The 16,471-nt window shown below is 35.6% G+C and overlaps 1 protein-coding gene across 10 annotated transcripts in view; it reads right to left on the bottom strand.

Moving 5' to 3' along the window:
* FER (FER tyrosine kinase) overlaps window positions 1-16,471 on the bottom strand; it is a 241,552-nt gene that overhangs the window by 127,277 nt on the left and 97,804 nt on the right. For 8 of the 10 annotated variants that reach the window (XM_084881045.1, XM_084881048.1, XM_084881047.1 and 5 more), the window contains 2 exons: window positions 11,559-11,651; window positions 5,555-5,758 (listed from right to left, as the gene is read on the bottom strand). In XM_084881045.1, coding sequence (XP_084737171.1) covers window positions 5,555-5,758; window positions 11,559-11,651 — 297 coding nt within the window. The remainder of the gene's footprint in view (window positions 1-5,554; window positions 5,759-11,558; window positions 11,652-16,471) is intronic. The other 2 variants (XM_084881052.1, XM_084881044.1) reach the window with 1 other exon arrangement.

Here is a 16,471-nt window from a genome sequence, read left to right as displayed (position 1 = left end):
ATCTCTGAAATAAATCTATATATATAAAAGCCTAAGCAATGGACACACAGACCAGTTGCTATGATGCGCTCTGACCACCAGGGGGCAGACATTCAATGCAGGAGCTGCCCTTTGATGGTGAGTGCACTCCCACAGCCAACCTCCTGCAGATGGCCAACCTCCCACAGCCCCTCCCCTCGGCTGGCCCACTCCAATCGGCCCTGGGACCTGATCCGGGCAGGAGACAGCCCTGATTGACTCCAATTGCTGGCCAGGCCAAGGTACCCCACCCACGCACGATTTCATTCACCAGGCTTCTAGTATATATAAAGGAATATACTGAGTGTGTGTGTGTGCGTGTGTGTGTGTGTGTGTGTGGTTTCCTAAGTCATGTATCAAAGAAAATCAGTGTCATTTTTACTTAAACGTTCTGCTTGCCTTCTTTTGAGTCCCTGAATGGTTACAGAAGAATGGTTAAATAATCCCAAGTATAACAATGTGATAAGGCCACACACTTGGAATTAACTGTTATCCAAACAAATTTTGGATTCCTACTTGCTTTCACTTAGTTTTCCATAAGTCCCTTGGTATGAATTTTAAGATAGTTCAAAAAGTCTACAGATTGCGGCAACAAAACAAAGTAAATCTAACAAGTACATTTGGAGACTAAATCTATCAGCTCAAAATGGACTGTAGCTTATGACAGAAATCTAATATCTGTTGAATGAATGCTGATTCAATACACTGAGCTATCCCAAATTTCACATAGTAATTAGAACCTCCACTTTTGTGTTAATTTTTTTTTATTGGCTTATATTCCTACGCTTTACATAATACTTGCTCAAATAGAATTTCCTGCATGGATGAATGAATAAATGAATCCTATCCTATATAACAAAAGCCTAATATGCTAAGGTTCCAGTTGTCTATTCAACCAATCAAAGCATAATATGCTAATGATATGCTAAGGCTACTCAACTGCTCGCTATGACATGCACTGACCACCAGAGGGAAGACACTCCAGCAGATTGGGACTAAGCGAGACAGGTTGGACATGCCCTGGAGCCCTCCTGTGGTCCCTCCTGCTGGCCAACCTCCTGCATCCCTCCCCAGCCCCGATCGTACACCAGTGGGATCCCTTTGCCTGGCCTGCACCCTCTCACAATCGGGACCTCTCAGGGGATGTCAAAGAGCTGGTGTCAGCCCCATCCTGCAGGCCAAGTGGAGGCACTCCACTGGTGTATGATTTCGCACATTGGGCCTCTAGTGAATAAAAGATGTTACACCATTACATAGAGAATTGTTGCTGTTTTATTATAAAATATTTATTATGTTGTTATTTTTAATTTATCGCCATATATTAATTCAAAACTTTTGGCTCAATCACTTCTCATTTGTATATTTAATATTTCTCAGTTAATAAGTTCTACTAATGTCTCACCTACTCAGTTTTAAGCTGAGAAGTAGGTTACATAATTTTTATTTCATCTCCTTACAATGCATATATAAATTTCATGCGTTTACTTTTTGCAGAAATGAGTGTTTAGTAAATAAGTGTCAGATAAAAAAATCAGCACTTTCCTATAATAGCATAAAAATTATTTTGTTTTATCATGTGTATTTCCTGTTTTATAATATACAAAAGCAAATATTTAATTAATATATATTTACTTATCAAACAGAACAAAGGTATTTGAATCTCTATGAAAATCTATAAACATTTATGACCACAAATAAACAATTTTAGGTAAAAACTCTAAATATCATCTTTCATCAAACACCACAAATAGGCTAGTAACTATGGAATAGATCAGTAACACTAGAATTACACTTAAATTCAGATACTCTTAGATATGTTTATATATCTGGCTTTGTGAAATTAATGTTTGGGCTTTGTAAAATTAATATGTTTGGTTACACTACAAGGTATAGTTCTTCCTGCTTGAACTAGCTAAAACAATAGATAATCTGTGCTAACATAGTAAAAATGTAAAAATAGAAGGTATACATGTCCATATTGTTCAATCATAATGGCAGTTTCACACCATATTGAGAAGTAACTGATATGCATTCAAAAACAAAGCTTTAAAATAATTGCTAGCCTAGACTTTGGTTGACAGAGGCAATATTACTAAAAATAACATTATTCATGATCAATGAAGACTTCAAATCTAAATATAGGCATGCCTCAGAAATATTGCAGGTTTGGTTCCAAATCACCACAAAGTGAGTACATATATAAATTCTAAAACACTTTCTTACTACTTAAATTTCACAAATAAATCTCATAGAAACAAAACAATCCTATATAATAAAGTGGTAATATGCAAATTGACCATCACTCTAACACAGAAGATGTGGTCAAAGAAGGCATGCCCCATGTGGACACAAGATGGCCACCACAAAATGGCCAGAAGGGGAGGGCAGAGGGCAGTTGAGAGGGACCAAGACTGCAAGGGGGCAACCAGGCTGGCAGGGGAGGACAGTTAGGGGTGACCAGACCTGTAGGGTAGGACAGTTGGGGGTGACCAGGCCTGCAGGGGAGGGCAGTTAGGGGCAACCAGGATGGCAAGGGAGGGAAGCTAGGAGTGACCAAACCAGTAGGGGAGGACAGTTAGGGGTGACCAGTCCTCCAGGGGAAGGCAGTTGGGGACAACCAGGCTGGCAGGGGAGGGCAGTTAGGGGAGAGCAGGCTGGCAATGGTGGGCAGTTGGGGGTGACCAGACCTGCAGGGGAAGACAGTTAGGGGCAACCAGGCCAACAGGGGAGGGCAGTTAGTGTAACCAGACCAGCAGGGGAGGGCAGTTAGGGGCAATCGGGCAGATAAGGGAGCAGTTAGGCATTGATCAGGCTGGCAGGGGAGTGGTTAGAGGGTGATCAGGTTGGCAGGCAGAGTGGTTAGGGGCAATCAGGTAGGCGAGCAGTTGGGAGCCAGCAGTCCTGGATAGTGAGAGGGATGTCCCAGATTGGAGAGGGTGCAGGCTGGGCAGTGGGACAGCGCCCTCCATCCCCACCCCGTGCACAAATTTTGTGCACCGGGCCTCTAGTTAATTAATATTTCTAATTACATTAATATTTCTTACAAAGTAATATTTGTATTTTTTTCTCAACTAGAGTCATCAAACATTAGAAAAATTACCTAATATTTGCATAGCACTCCACACCTTGCAAAGTATATATTCACTAATTTGATTCTCATAATCACTGTCTAAGCTATTAACCCCATTATTTAGCAAAGACAGAGGTTGTAAAGTGAAAAACTGGGACTGGAATCCAAGTCTTCTAAGTGCTTTTTTTCACTGATCCACTATTTGATATTTTTACATTCTAAAATACCATAATTTTTATGTCTTCCTCTCTTAGGACATCTATCCCTTCATTTATGTACAGCTTTTATAATTTATTACTAGATTACAAATTCCTTAATTAGAATATGATAGTCAATCATTAACTATCTGGTAATGTATCCCCTCCGCCCTTTATCCACCCCTTCTTGGCTACTGGTATATGAGAAAGGAAACAGGATCATTTAAACTCATAAATTTACTTATCCATATGAAAAAGAATTAAAAACTCCACAGTCTAGATCACCTTCAAACTCCTATTTTCAACTGAGCTCAAAATTATTTAATGAGTAGGAACTAAATAAAATTACATTGGAAAACCCCTGAGGCATTTACAGAAATACAAGCACTTTCATCTTTAACCGATCTTTGAAAATGTCAATGACAGAAGAAAACCAAATAAAATTTACAAATGTGAAGTTGTAGCAATGTCTTATTTTTAGAAAATAGTATTATGCAATTCAGTTTACTAGTAGTCACTTAAAAAAATAGCACTGAAGACAAGTTATAATTTGTAAATAGACCTTTTTTGTTTCTAAGAATATTAATTTAAATTCCTAAAGTTACATTTAAACTAGAAGTGGTCATAAGAAAAGTATTTCAGTCTTATTTAATGTATAACCTATATACAAATAGTAAGTTTCAGAGTTTAGAATATAGAAGGAAACATTTCTATAAATTACAGTTAGTTATTACTTTACCTATGATTTTTCCTCTACAATTTCTGTACCACTTAATAAATATTGCCAGCATGGTCATAGGTTGTAATAGGAAAGCTTATCTACATTCATTACAAAAGCATATACAAATTATAAGAGTTTGACAAGAAAATACTACTAGAAGCAGAAAGCCAGATGTATGAAAGTAAGCAGATAGGATTATCAAGTTGAAGTGTGAATACTAGACAAAATTAACAAATAAGGTGAAAATTATAATACAAACAAAAATGTATACACACACTTTGAATAATTATAAAGGCATTGTTTATTAAAATACAATTCATTTTCAAATTGAGCTATAGGCTGTTAAAGTGTGTATACGATTTTTAGGGGACACCCTGTATAAATATCTCAACATATCTATTTTAAGAACCTCTTTGAGTTCATCCAATGATAAAGGTTCAATCTATTTTCAAGTAATTAGTATCACTTTAGTGACTGGACAAACACTGAAATTCTATAGACTGGCAGCTTGAAAACATGTGCCATTTGAAATAATGGAGTAAAAAATGACAGAGACAACAATTCTTCATATGCCAAAAATATTAACATTTTTCAGTGGATAAAGTTAAACAAAATTTTGAGATTACCCTTCATCTGCTTACAGCTTAATAATGTATAGAACATAGTTTAGCAATGCTTAAATACATTTTCATAAAAGTATTAGAGCAAGTAATGTTAATAGATCATCCTTTTAATTTTCATCAAATTTTATTTATGGTTTATTAATGCCGACAAGAAATGGTTTATACATAAAGGGGAAAAACTTTAATCCTAAATGAATCAGAAAATCTGTTCAACTATCATTATCCCACTAATTAAGAGATTTTATTATCATTATTTAATACAATACTTCTTTAAAAATCTCTCGTGCCGAAACCAGTTTCACTCTGTGGATAGAGCGTCAGCCTGCGGACTGAAAGGTCCTGGGTTCGATTCCGGTCAAGGGCATGTACCTTGGTTGTGGGCAAGAGGCAGCTGATCTATGTTTCTCTCTCATCGATATTTTTTTACTCTCTATTTCTCTCCCTTCCTCTCTGCAAAAAATCAATAAAATATATTTTAAAAATAAAAATAAATAAATAATAAATAAAATAAAAATAAAAATCTCTCGTAATACCACTTTTGAAAGCAATTTCAAGGGCTTGTTTTAAGAGCATAAAATTCACAATTTAGGATCTCCAGGGGGAAAAAATATTGATAATCATATTATTTCTACTTTTACCTTAAAATGTTTTTAATGTTCAAATTTAACTCAAGTATTTTAAATATTTTGCATTTAAACTTAATTCAAATTTTAACAACTATTTTTAATTTACAATATTTTAAAGTACATATTTCCTTAATAAGATTAACATTTTAGTGAGTTTTGGAGCACTATATTTAAGGATTTCAGCAAAATCAAATTAAGTGCTAAACTCTGTTAACAGGCATTTATCAAAAACTATTCATCATTTTATTACCACCATGGTCTACATCAGAATATACATATAAACTAAATTAGAAACGTACATCAATATATTGTATGATAAAGTGTCTCCTTTGTCCATCAGAAAATACAGAAAGGACATATTCACCAGGTTTCCCATGGCTCTCTCGTACCAAGAAGTCTCCTTGTTGTTTTAATAGATCTTGCGCTTCTATTCTGGGAATTGCACCATGGTACCACTCCTGTTCCATCAGGGGCTTCTCAACTATGGACATCCTTTCAGAGAACTTGAGCAAATATTGGGGGGGAAAGAACACTAAATTAGAAAAAATAGCCATTTTTTCTAGCAAAATGTAAATCAACTGCAAGTACTTCTTACATATGTTCCTTCCTTTAATTGACCAATGAAAAGTTATACAATGAATCTAAACTTTTCATAATTTTTAAAGAAATATCTCATGGAATGCTGCTGTTGAAGTTTAGCACAAATAAATAGCCTTCAATATTTTAAGTTTATTTGTTTTTTCTACCTGTCATACATAGCTATGCACAATATCAGCATCTGGAGTTAATAATATAGTCTCCAATGTATCATAAAACAAATCCATATAATTCAAAATTTATCAACCAAAGAATTATGAAAAAGGGGGTATTATCAGAGAAATTTATCACAAAACATTTTTATTTAAATTATTTTTTTATGGAATTAGCTCTCAATTATACGGGCTGTGCAATGTCCATGTCATATGTGACGGGAGTGCTACCTACAGCTTCATATGATGCAGCCCTGCTGCTGTGCCTTCCCATTCTTATCCACATTCCCCTCACTTCCCTAACCATTACATATGCCACATGGATGGATAGTCCTGATCCTGTGCAGCGATGGTACATAAAACTTTAGGAGAAGTATCACTGCCAATGACCAACATGCAATTACAAATGTGGCAAAAACAAGGGAAGAATAGAAACCATAAGCATGGCAGAAAAAGAAAATTATCCATTATTTAAGAAGCCTAATGCTAAGACCAAATAGCAGAGATAACTAAGCTGATTATAATTCCTTGAAATGTTCCTAATGAATGACAGATAGAATCACATTTTATGATTACAAGTAAAAGTTTTTTGTTTTTAATTATCCATAGAAACTAAATGGCCCTAGGTGAAAAGAATACTTTACAGGTAAGGAAAAATAATGTGAACCAACTCTTAGAATTCTTAAAATACAATATGCATAATGTCTTAATTTATAAATTGGGAAAATTTGAATTAATAATAAATGAAAGGCAAATTTTCACACATAAGGTTTTTCAGGCTAATATTATAAACTGCATCTAGGGACAAAATGTGGTATATATCTTTGTGGTAATGAAAACTATCTTTAAAGACAGTCTTCAGTTTTGTACCACTGAAGAGGCCCAAACCTTATTGCTCAAAGTTTCATTTTATAGCATCCAAAACTCATCCTATTGATTAAAAAAGAAAACCTTGAAAAATCTCAAATAGACATCCAAGAAGAGTACACATTTGAGTTGTGATTTCAAACATTTAAGATACTTTATTCTTTAAATATATACATACATAGTGTAACTATACCTGGAAATTTTTTGTAAACTAAATAAGCTTTTTCCTTTTCATACTAATCATGATATAGTATTTTCCAAAGTATTAAAATTATTTAAACCCAAAAGTGGGTTTAAAGCCCCAATTATATAAAGAATAAGCTACAACTATAAAAGATACATATATACTAGTACATTTACATATATAGATACATTGCTTTTAAAAACAAATGTATAACCTACACAAAACATTTTGTGTATATTATGTTAACAGTTTATAGGTCTTAAAGTAGGTATTTCTTTTCCAAGATTTTATCACAATGTATCTCACAGCAAATACTTGTTGAAATATTTCCAAGTCTCGCCTATGGTAAAAGTGTTTCAAATGTGTACTCTTCTTAGAAGTCTACTAAAAAATCAATAAAATAAATTCAGTGTCAGTTCTTTATAAAGAACTTGTTTTCATCATTTTCTCTCAAAAAGTCTAAATAACAAACAAGGATGTCATGTGCTAAATTTCTTGTCCTACTCAACCTATCTCTCCAAATTTGATTTATTTAAAATTGGGAGAAAGCAATACCCAGATTATTTAAGTAAGATGGGCATTTAAAGTACAAAAGCTCAGCTAATCCTCTGAGAAACTCATTGAAGGTTGTGAGGTAAGAAATATATTTGGTGAGAAAAATCATCTTCAAAGAGCATTGAAGTCTGTTTTTAAAAACAAATGAATAGGAAGAAACTTGTATTGCTATTTCATTGCTTTTCTCTGGGTTTATTAGCTTCTTCTGGGTAGGAAGGGAAGCTCAGAAACCTGTTACTTCCCAGCCCCTAAACAATGCCATTAAGAAATGTAGGTGGAAATTACTACGTATTTGTGGATGCAGGGAAAGGTCAGACATGTCCCCTGTCTGGATCTATCAGATATTTCAGGGACTTCTCTGGAAGCATTAAAAGGAAAATGTTTATTAATATGACTTTATAAAATCCCAATGTAATTTTTCAGGCTCCATAGAATGTATGATGTAGGATGTATCAGCAACAACATCCAACATCCTAAGAGCTATCATAATTACTCATTACCTCAAATGTCACATCTTTCTAAGCCTCAGTGGAAAAATAATTTTTCCCTCTTGATAGGTTAACTAAGTTTTTCGCCAGAAATATAGTGGAGGGGAAGACTTTTAAAAAAAAAATACTTTTTTAGTAATTTTTTTAGAGAGAGAGGAAGGGAGATAGAGAAAAAGAAACATCAATGGGGGAAAAAACTTCATCAATCGGCTGCTTCCTCTTCGTCCCAGACATATATCCTGAGCAGGAATCGAACGTGACCTCCTGGCTCAACCACTGAGTCACATCAGCCATGCTCAGTATTAGTTTAACATGATCTGGGTCACTTGTTTTAATCATTTGAGCAAAAATATAAAATAATAGATTTGCTCCCTGTGTAGTTAATTTATAAAAAATAAATCCTGATAAGCCTGTCTTCAAAATTACATGTGATGATGCTAATGATTCAAAAGTTGCAAGTTTGAGCAAATTATTCCATCTTCCTAAACATGCCTGACTGTACAGGAGAATTCAACGTGGGTATAACAATAATATGATACCAAAAAAAAATGTATTTTCTCTGTTGTTTTTCTAAATCTTAGTGTCTAGGCAAAAAAAAAAAAAAAAAAAAAAGTTGGTTGTAATTTTAGACTTTAAGAATAAAACAATTAAGGTTTAAAATATAAAATATTCAACCTGAATTAAATAACATGCCTTATTAGAGGAGATAAAAAGTTGCTTTGCTAGACTTGAAGGTGAACTCTAAAAAATACAAGCAGTTTATCATATTATGCATAAAAAATTACAGTGCCCTATGACAACGGTAAAAGCCAAGCATTATGATGCTAACATTATAACAAATGTACAAGTTAAATATAGCTGAATTATAATTATCTAATTTTCTAAAAAAGAAGCAACCAAGCAAATCATACTGAATATATTATTCTATATAATGGAAGCATATTTTTATTTTCCAATACTTACCTCCTAAACTCTTAAAAAGTAATTCGAAAATAAAAACCCTAAGCAAATATATGAATTTTAATAAGACAAAAGTTAAATATTCTTCTGATGTCTAAAACAACAATTATTTGGACCAAAATGTGCTTTATTCTAAAATATTTAGAATATTTTTAAATTTTTAAAGAACATTTTTCAAAGAGTGCTGCAATTAGAAGGGTGTTAATATATAAATAGCACACACAAGGGGGCTGTAAGGTGAAGCCCAAAGTTGTTTGCTCAACCACATATTATAGAACTTATCCAATAAAAAGATGGCTCTGGAAAAGCACCATATTCTCGACAGGACTAGAATAGATCTCATTAAAAACAACGTGATTTAAAAGACTTCCAACAGAACCTTGAGCAGTGTGGCTCAGTTGATTGGAGTATTGTCCCATGCACTGAGGGGTCACGAGTTCATTTCCATGTCAGGGCACATATAGAGGGGGAGCACCACTCAGCCAAAAGCCAGGTTCAGCCAGAAGCCTCTCCTGCCTCCATAGCAACACTAAGCCATCAGTGGAACATCCCCCAAGGGTTCCCAGACTGCAAGAGGGCCCAGAATTATGTGCATCGGGCCTCTAGTTCAGTCATAATAAGGATTAACCTTGAAACTATTACACCAACTGAACAAAAATAGACAAAAAAGGTAATATATTATATAGTAACTCCATTTATGTGAAATATCCAGAAGAGGCAAATCCATGGAGATCAAAAGTGGATTAGTGAATGCCAGAAAATGGGAAAGGGGAAGGGGAACTGATACTAATACTATGAAGTATCTTACTGGTAAAAATTGAAGTATTCTGCAACTACAGACAGTCCTCAGGTTACATCAGACTTGACATATGTCCTTTCATGGTTACATCGCCATCTCCATTTATTAAAAAAAAAAAAAAGTTCCACAAAAACCAAGATGGCAGCATAGGTAAACACTTAAACTGCTGCCTCACACAATTTCAAAACTACATCTAAAAGACAAAACACACACCATCCTGAACCACAGGAAAGTTGGCTTCGTGGAAATACTAGAAGGAAAGAGGAAAGTACATTGAAACTCAGGAGTGGCAAAAAGCTGAGATTTGTAAGGGGTGTGCAGGAGGCAGCTGATTGATGTTTCTCTCTCATCCATGTTTCTAACTCTCCCTCCCTCTCCCATCCTCTCTGTAAAAAATCAATAACATATATTTAAAAAAAAAAAAAAAAACTATCTCTAGAACTTGTAATAAATTCTTAATCAAATCTCCTATACTTATTTTTATGTCAAATCATAATAAATCAAGTGCTAGGAACTACTACTTGTCTGTAAAACTGTCGAACAATTACTTAAGAAAATATGGGTAGGAAATAGGCCTTGCAAGTGACTTACTCTATCATATTGCTTTGACTTACAATTATTTTTATTTTCATTTGCTATATGATGCCATATGAGATGGTCTGCAATAGTTCACAGCTCCCTCCCTATTCCCACAGAACTTGTGTGTACAGGAAATGACAATGGTAACATCAAAGGGAAGAAATATAAGTAGAAAATTTCTTTTATATAAAATATAATTTTATTCTTTTTGTTAAAATACCTAACTGACTTACTTTTCATATAAAAGATTATTTTTTGGGGTAAATACTTACAGGAACATGTTTCATATACTCAAAAGGAATTATAGCAAACTAATCCAAAATATGAATGGAAATTTAAGTAATCTATTTTTAGGAAATAATTTCTTTTTCTAAATAAAACTAGGTTACAATGTCTTAAAAAAAGAAATTTTAAAAGGTAAGAAAAATATTAAGATATTATTAAATAGAAACTTACAGAGATGGGGAAAGCATATAATTACTTACATTGAATATTGTTGTGTTGGCCAGTTACAATTGTAAGGCTCTTATTGTTAATAAAACATGGCTAGAAAAATTAAGTTTTACAGGTAATGAAGTGAAAAATATACTTTGGAGTTTTACTATATAAAGGGGATAAGAATATTTTTTATCTTGTTTGGCTATATAGCCACTATTACTAAAGATAACTAATGTTCTATGCACCATTGCAATATGCCACACCCAAATTTCAAACAGATTTCAATTTTATAATTAATGTTCTAAAAATTATGAACACACATATAAAATGATACATGTAAAAGTTTATATATAATAATCTGTATTATAAAAATGTTTCACTGGAAAAGAAATCTGTTTATACTATTCTTCTAACCAACTACAAAAGTTCATAAAATGTTGCCTGTAATATTTATTTGTAGTACAGGAAATCTATTATACAAGTTTATTTCTTTCCTCCCTGCATCAATGTTACATAGGGTTTTATTATATACATGCATGCATAGACTCAGATACATACAAAAAGTTTAATTATGTACTCACTTTTCCATTTGTAAGGAAAGATATACATGTGATATTCATTGGTATATCAGAAAGAACTAAACAATGACTATTTTCAGTAGCACAAAGAATTCATCCTACTTACTGTTGAAGAGCCCAATACAGGTTTTGGAGACCTAATTATTCCAGCAATTGAATGACGAAAAGACTCAAGTTTGGATACCCTCTCCTTCCTTTCCTGAAGAGATTAAAAAAGAAGCTTTCAGCAATAGTAAACATCCAATATACATACACAGAGATGCTAAATATTAAGGTATTTATTCATAGTTCATGTCCCTCTACCATGTCTTCCAATAAAATAAAATGTAAATTTCTTAACATTAAAGATTACAAATAACAAAACGCATATAGACTCTATAGCATTTTACTTTCCTGTTCCCTCAATAAATGTTGATTAGGGTAAAATAAAAAGGAAATAGAATTTTTGTTCATTCATAAGATGAACAAAAATAAGAAATACAAGGAAATTGATGGCGAACCAAATATTAACTGAGAGAGATACAAGCTACAAAGAACCAGTCTCAAACAGAAGATTCAGATACCACTGTAGTCTTGAGGGATTTTCAAGGAAACAAAATAGAAGGGGAAAAACAGGAGGAGAATTACACAGAACATATTTTTAGACAGTGAATCCCACTTAAATAGCTGGAAAGTTTCCCAAAGATTTACATGATGATGACTACAACAACAACTACAACAATGATGACAACAGAGGAGGAGAAAATAAAATGAGGAGGTAGTGGCAGAATGACCAAGCAGGCAAGTCCATTCAGATTGCTATTTGCCATGGAATGTACACTTCTGAGTATCATACACGACAGTTGAAGGAAACTTTTCTGTAAGATTTCAAATCTATAAATTCATTCTTACAAATGCAAGTGAATGAGGTAAGTGAAAGAGTAGAAGAGAAGAGAAAGAAAATAAATAAATGAGAAGTAGAAGATTTAAAAAAAAAAAAAAAAAGAACAATGGAAAGCATGTGTGAGCATTTATAACGTAAGCATCAATAATGACTGCATATCAACTGCTACTCAGCAGCAGACAAAAGAACAAGATATACTATTGACAACTACTATATTTCCATGTCTTTCATACATAGTGATGATCAGTATTACTTGTCAGTGGAAAATAAGTACAGCAGGCCACAACTAACATATTTTGTTTCCTATGTCTCCAATACCTAGTGTATGTCTCAGAGACATTTTGGCCATATGCTACCTAACAGACTCAAACTCAAATCTGAAATCCAACTTTTGTCTCCCCATTTACTTACTTTTATTGTATTTACTTTTCATTTTAATAGGTACAATATTAATAGTTCTTATTATTCTACTAATATATGCATATTTATAATTTAAAATAATCTTATGACAATCTAACAGAATAGATCTCAACATCTTTTTCATCAATATTACTTATATAACTTGCAACACAGGACTGCTGGCACCTAACCACTCGTCTGCCTACCTGCCTGATCACCAATAACTGCCTCTGCCTGCCAACCTGATCACCCCCTACTGCCCTCCCCTGCTGGCCTCATAGCCCCTTACCTGGCCTCCCCTGCTGGCCTGATCACCTCTAACTGCCTCTGCTTCAGCCCTGCCACCGTGGCTTTGTCTGAACGACATCCAGAAGATGTCCAGTCTAATTAGCATATTACCCTTTTATTAGTATAGATAATCAAAGGCAAATAAAGTTTATAAAACATTTTAACTAGTATCAGCTCACATGGTGCCCTGATATTTGTATTTCTATAAATAAGACATGAGATTCATTGGCCAAAGCTCCACTATATCTAGTAGTACATATCTGCTTTAAATAATAGTCTACCTAATAATAATACATCATGCTGAGCTAAATTCACTGACAGGCTGATTTTTGTATCAATGAATTAAATAGGTACTTTAAAAAATATGTTAATATTTAAAAGCTTCCTTTAAATACATAAATAGAGTATCTAACTCTGCTCGTTGGCCTGCCAGGGCTGGTAATGATACACTTATTATACCCTCCTCAACTAAAGAACTTTCTCTAGATTAAGGAGACAGGATTTCATTATGACAAAGGACAGCCCTTCAGAGTCAACATAGTTGGGGGCCAGTGTAGGGGGAAAGAGAAGCAATGTTATAAAATAATACCTTCTGTTATGAAATAATATTTGGATGCTATGCCCAGAAAAACACTATCAGTAGAGCTACAAAACTATCTTGAAAGAAAACTTCTAGATGCAGTATCAGTTTCATATCTCATTTAAGAATAATTTTTCATTATTTTAAAATTAAATGAAGGTCTCTCATTATATTTATGATATCCTATCTAATAAAGAGAAAATATGCTAATTAACCATCACTCCATCACAAAGATGGCTGCACCCACAGCTGAGACCAAGTTCTCATAAGGAGCCTTAAGGAGCAATCAGAGGGACCTGAGGCTACACCCTCCCCCACCTGGCAGGACATAATAAGGGACCTCAGGCCATGCCCCCTGCTCAGAGGGACTTGATGGGGGACCTCAGGGTGTGCTTCCAGTCCTGGTGCTGTGCTAGGGGATTTCAGGCTGTGCCCCCCACCCAGAGAAGCTTGACAGGGACCTCAAAGTGCACCCCCAGTGCTGGGTGGGGGGAACCAGGTGGGGCCTGTCAGGGGACTTCAGGCCGTGCCCGCATCTCAGCACTAGGCCAGGGGACCCCAGACTGCACCCCCTGCCCGGTGGGGCTTGACAGGGGACCTCAGGCCTCACCCTCCACCCCAGCACTGGGCCAGAGTACCTGAGGCTGTACCCTGCTGTCTGGCTGGGTTTACAGGGGACCTCAGGCCATGCCCCCCATCCATCGGGGATAGGGGACCTCAAGGTGCACCCTCAGTGCTGGGTCAGGGGAACTCAGGTCACACCCCTGCCCCGCAGGCTTGATGGGGGACCTGAGGCTGCACCCTCCTCCCGGTGCTGGCCGGGGGACCTGAGGCTATGCCCCCCAGCATGGCGGGTCTTAAGAGGGGGCCTCAGGCCATGCCCCCAACCCAGTGGGGCTTGACAGGGGATCTCAGCCCCTGTCCCCCACCTGGTGGGGCTTGACGGAAGACCTCAAGGCACAGCCCCCGTCCTGGTGCCAGGCCAGGGGACCTGAGGCTACACCCTCTACCTGGCAGGGCTTGACAAGGGTGAGACTGGTCGGGTCTGGATCTAGCACAATGAGGGTGGTAGGGGCAGCTGGATCTGGATCTCACACAATTTGGAGGTGCATGTGCGTGGGCAGGGACTTTACTCTGGGTCCCGTGGTGAGCCCCAGACTCTGACAAGAGGAAGGTTTTAATATACATTTTACTAATTTTCTTTCGTCTCTCACACAATATTAAAGGGCACAATATTAAATTATTTCCTCTAATAATTCCCCTTTTAATGTGCACGAATTTTGGAGCTATTTATGCAAAGCACCATGAAATTTGAAGGGATTGTTATACCTACAAGAAATTATAATACAAGAGAAGATTGTCTCCTGAAAAAAATTCTATGCTGTTGACGATTCCAAAATATAAATGAAATACTGCAAATATCGATATGTCCTTCATATAAGGAATGTATCTTATACGATAAAAGGCTAATAATCGACCAAACGGCAGAGCGACCAGTCATTATGATGTACACTGATCGCCAGGGGGCAGACGCTCAGTGTACAGGAGCTGCCCTCTGTTCGTCAGTGGGCTCCCCGCTCAGCCAGAAGCCAGGCTCACAGTTGGTAAGTGCAGCAGCGGTGGTGGGAACCTCTCCCACATCCACAGCAGTGCTAAGGGAGTGGGCCTAAGCTGGCAATCAGACATTTTCCCGAGGGCTCCTAGACTGTGAGAAGGCACAAGCTAGCCTGCATGACCCCCAAAGTGCTCAAATTTTGTGCACCAGGCCTCTAGTTTATAAATAAACAAATAACTTAGTCTTTTGGAGATGTTGATTTGCTGGGGAGAATAACGGATGCATAGTTTCTATTACCATCAGGATATAAAATTTAAGTATTAAAACCGTTTCTAAATAATTTACCTTAGCAATTGGGTTCTATCTGAAGGCAAATCATTTTAGAAGTATTCACTGCCTAATAAACTGGTTTGTCATGCTGTCTGTTTTCTTTAAATATTAAGGAAATTTATTAAGAGAAAGCCCCCTTGCTTAGTCAAGCATATTCATAAATAATGAAACTGGAAACCGGATGTGCAAAAGAATCATTTGAATGATTAAAATTTTGTCTTAAAATAACAATGCTAAGAAAATTTACAATATAACAGAATAGCATTTGGTGAACCATAGGTTGTAAAATGTCAGCTCATTAGGCTTGCTTTTTTTTTACTCTATATCTCTTAAATAAGATGACATCTCTAGGGAAACAGGACCCAAGCAGGAGGGGATAATCAGTAACTTTCCCATTCAATATCTAAATACAATTCATATTCCATCATGATTTTTCTCAAATGTATGAGCAAACTGGCCAAAGATATTATTTTATAAATTATCCAGTAGTACAAGATATACACACATTTCCTTATGAGGATCTCACTGACTCAACAATTTTAGACCTGATAGACTCCGCTCAGTAAAAAAATAAAATAAAATGATGTTATTTTTTTTTTTAAGTATACTATTATGAGTTAAATTATCTAGACTCATCTAAACTGAAATTTTGAGATTTTGCTTTTAAAACAGAGGGATTTCCCTGGCCAGTTGCTTAGTTTTTAGAGTGCTGGCCCATACAGCAAAGGGTTGCAGGTTTGATTCCCAGTCAAGGATACACCTTGGTTGCAGGTTCAATCCCTGGCAGGAGGCAACCAATCCATGTGTCTCTTTTACTCTCGCTCTAACTCTCATTCTCACTCTTTCTTTTTCTCCTTCCTCTCTCCCGAATTCCCACTCTCTCTAAATAGTAATGGAAAAATATCCTCTGAAGAGGATAAATAAATAAAACAACTGAGGTAAATAATGATAAGATAGTAAATCTTTAATTTGTAAACATTAGCT

Source organism: Pipistrellus hanaki, assembly GCF_964339955.1.
Source record: "Pipistrellus hanaki genome assembly, chromosome: 4".
NCBI classification, from domain to species: domain Eukaryota; kingdom Metazoa; phylum Chordata; class Mammalia; order Chiroptera; family Vespertilionidae; genus Pipistrellus; species Pipistrellus hanaki.
This window is presented reverse-complemented; position numbering and strand designations above follow the sequence as displayed.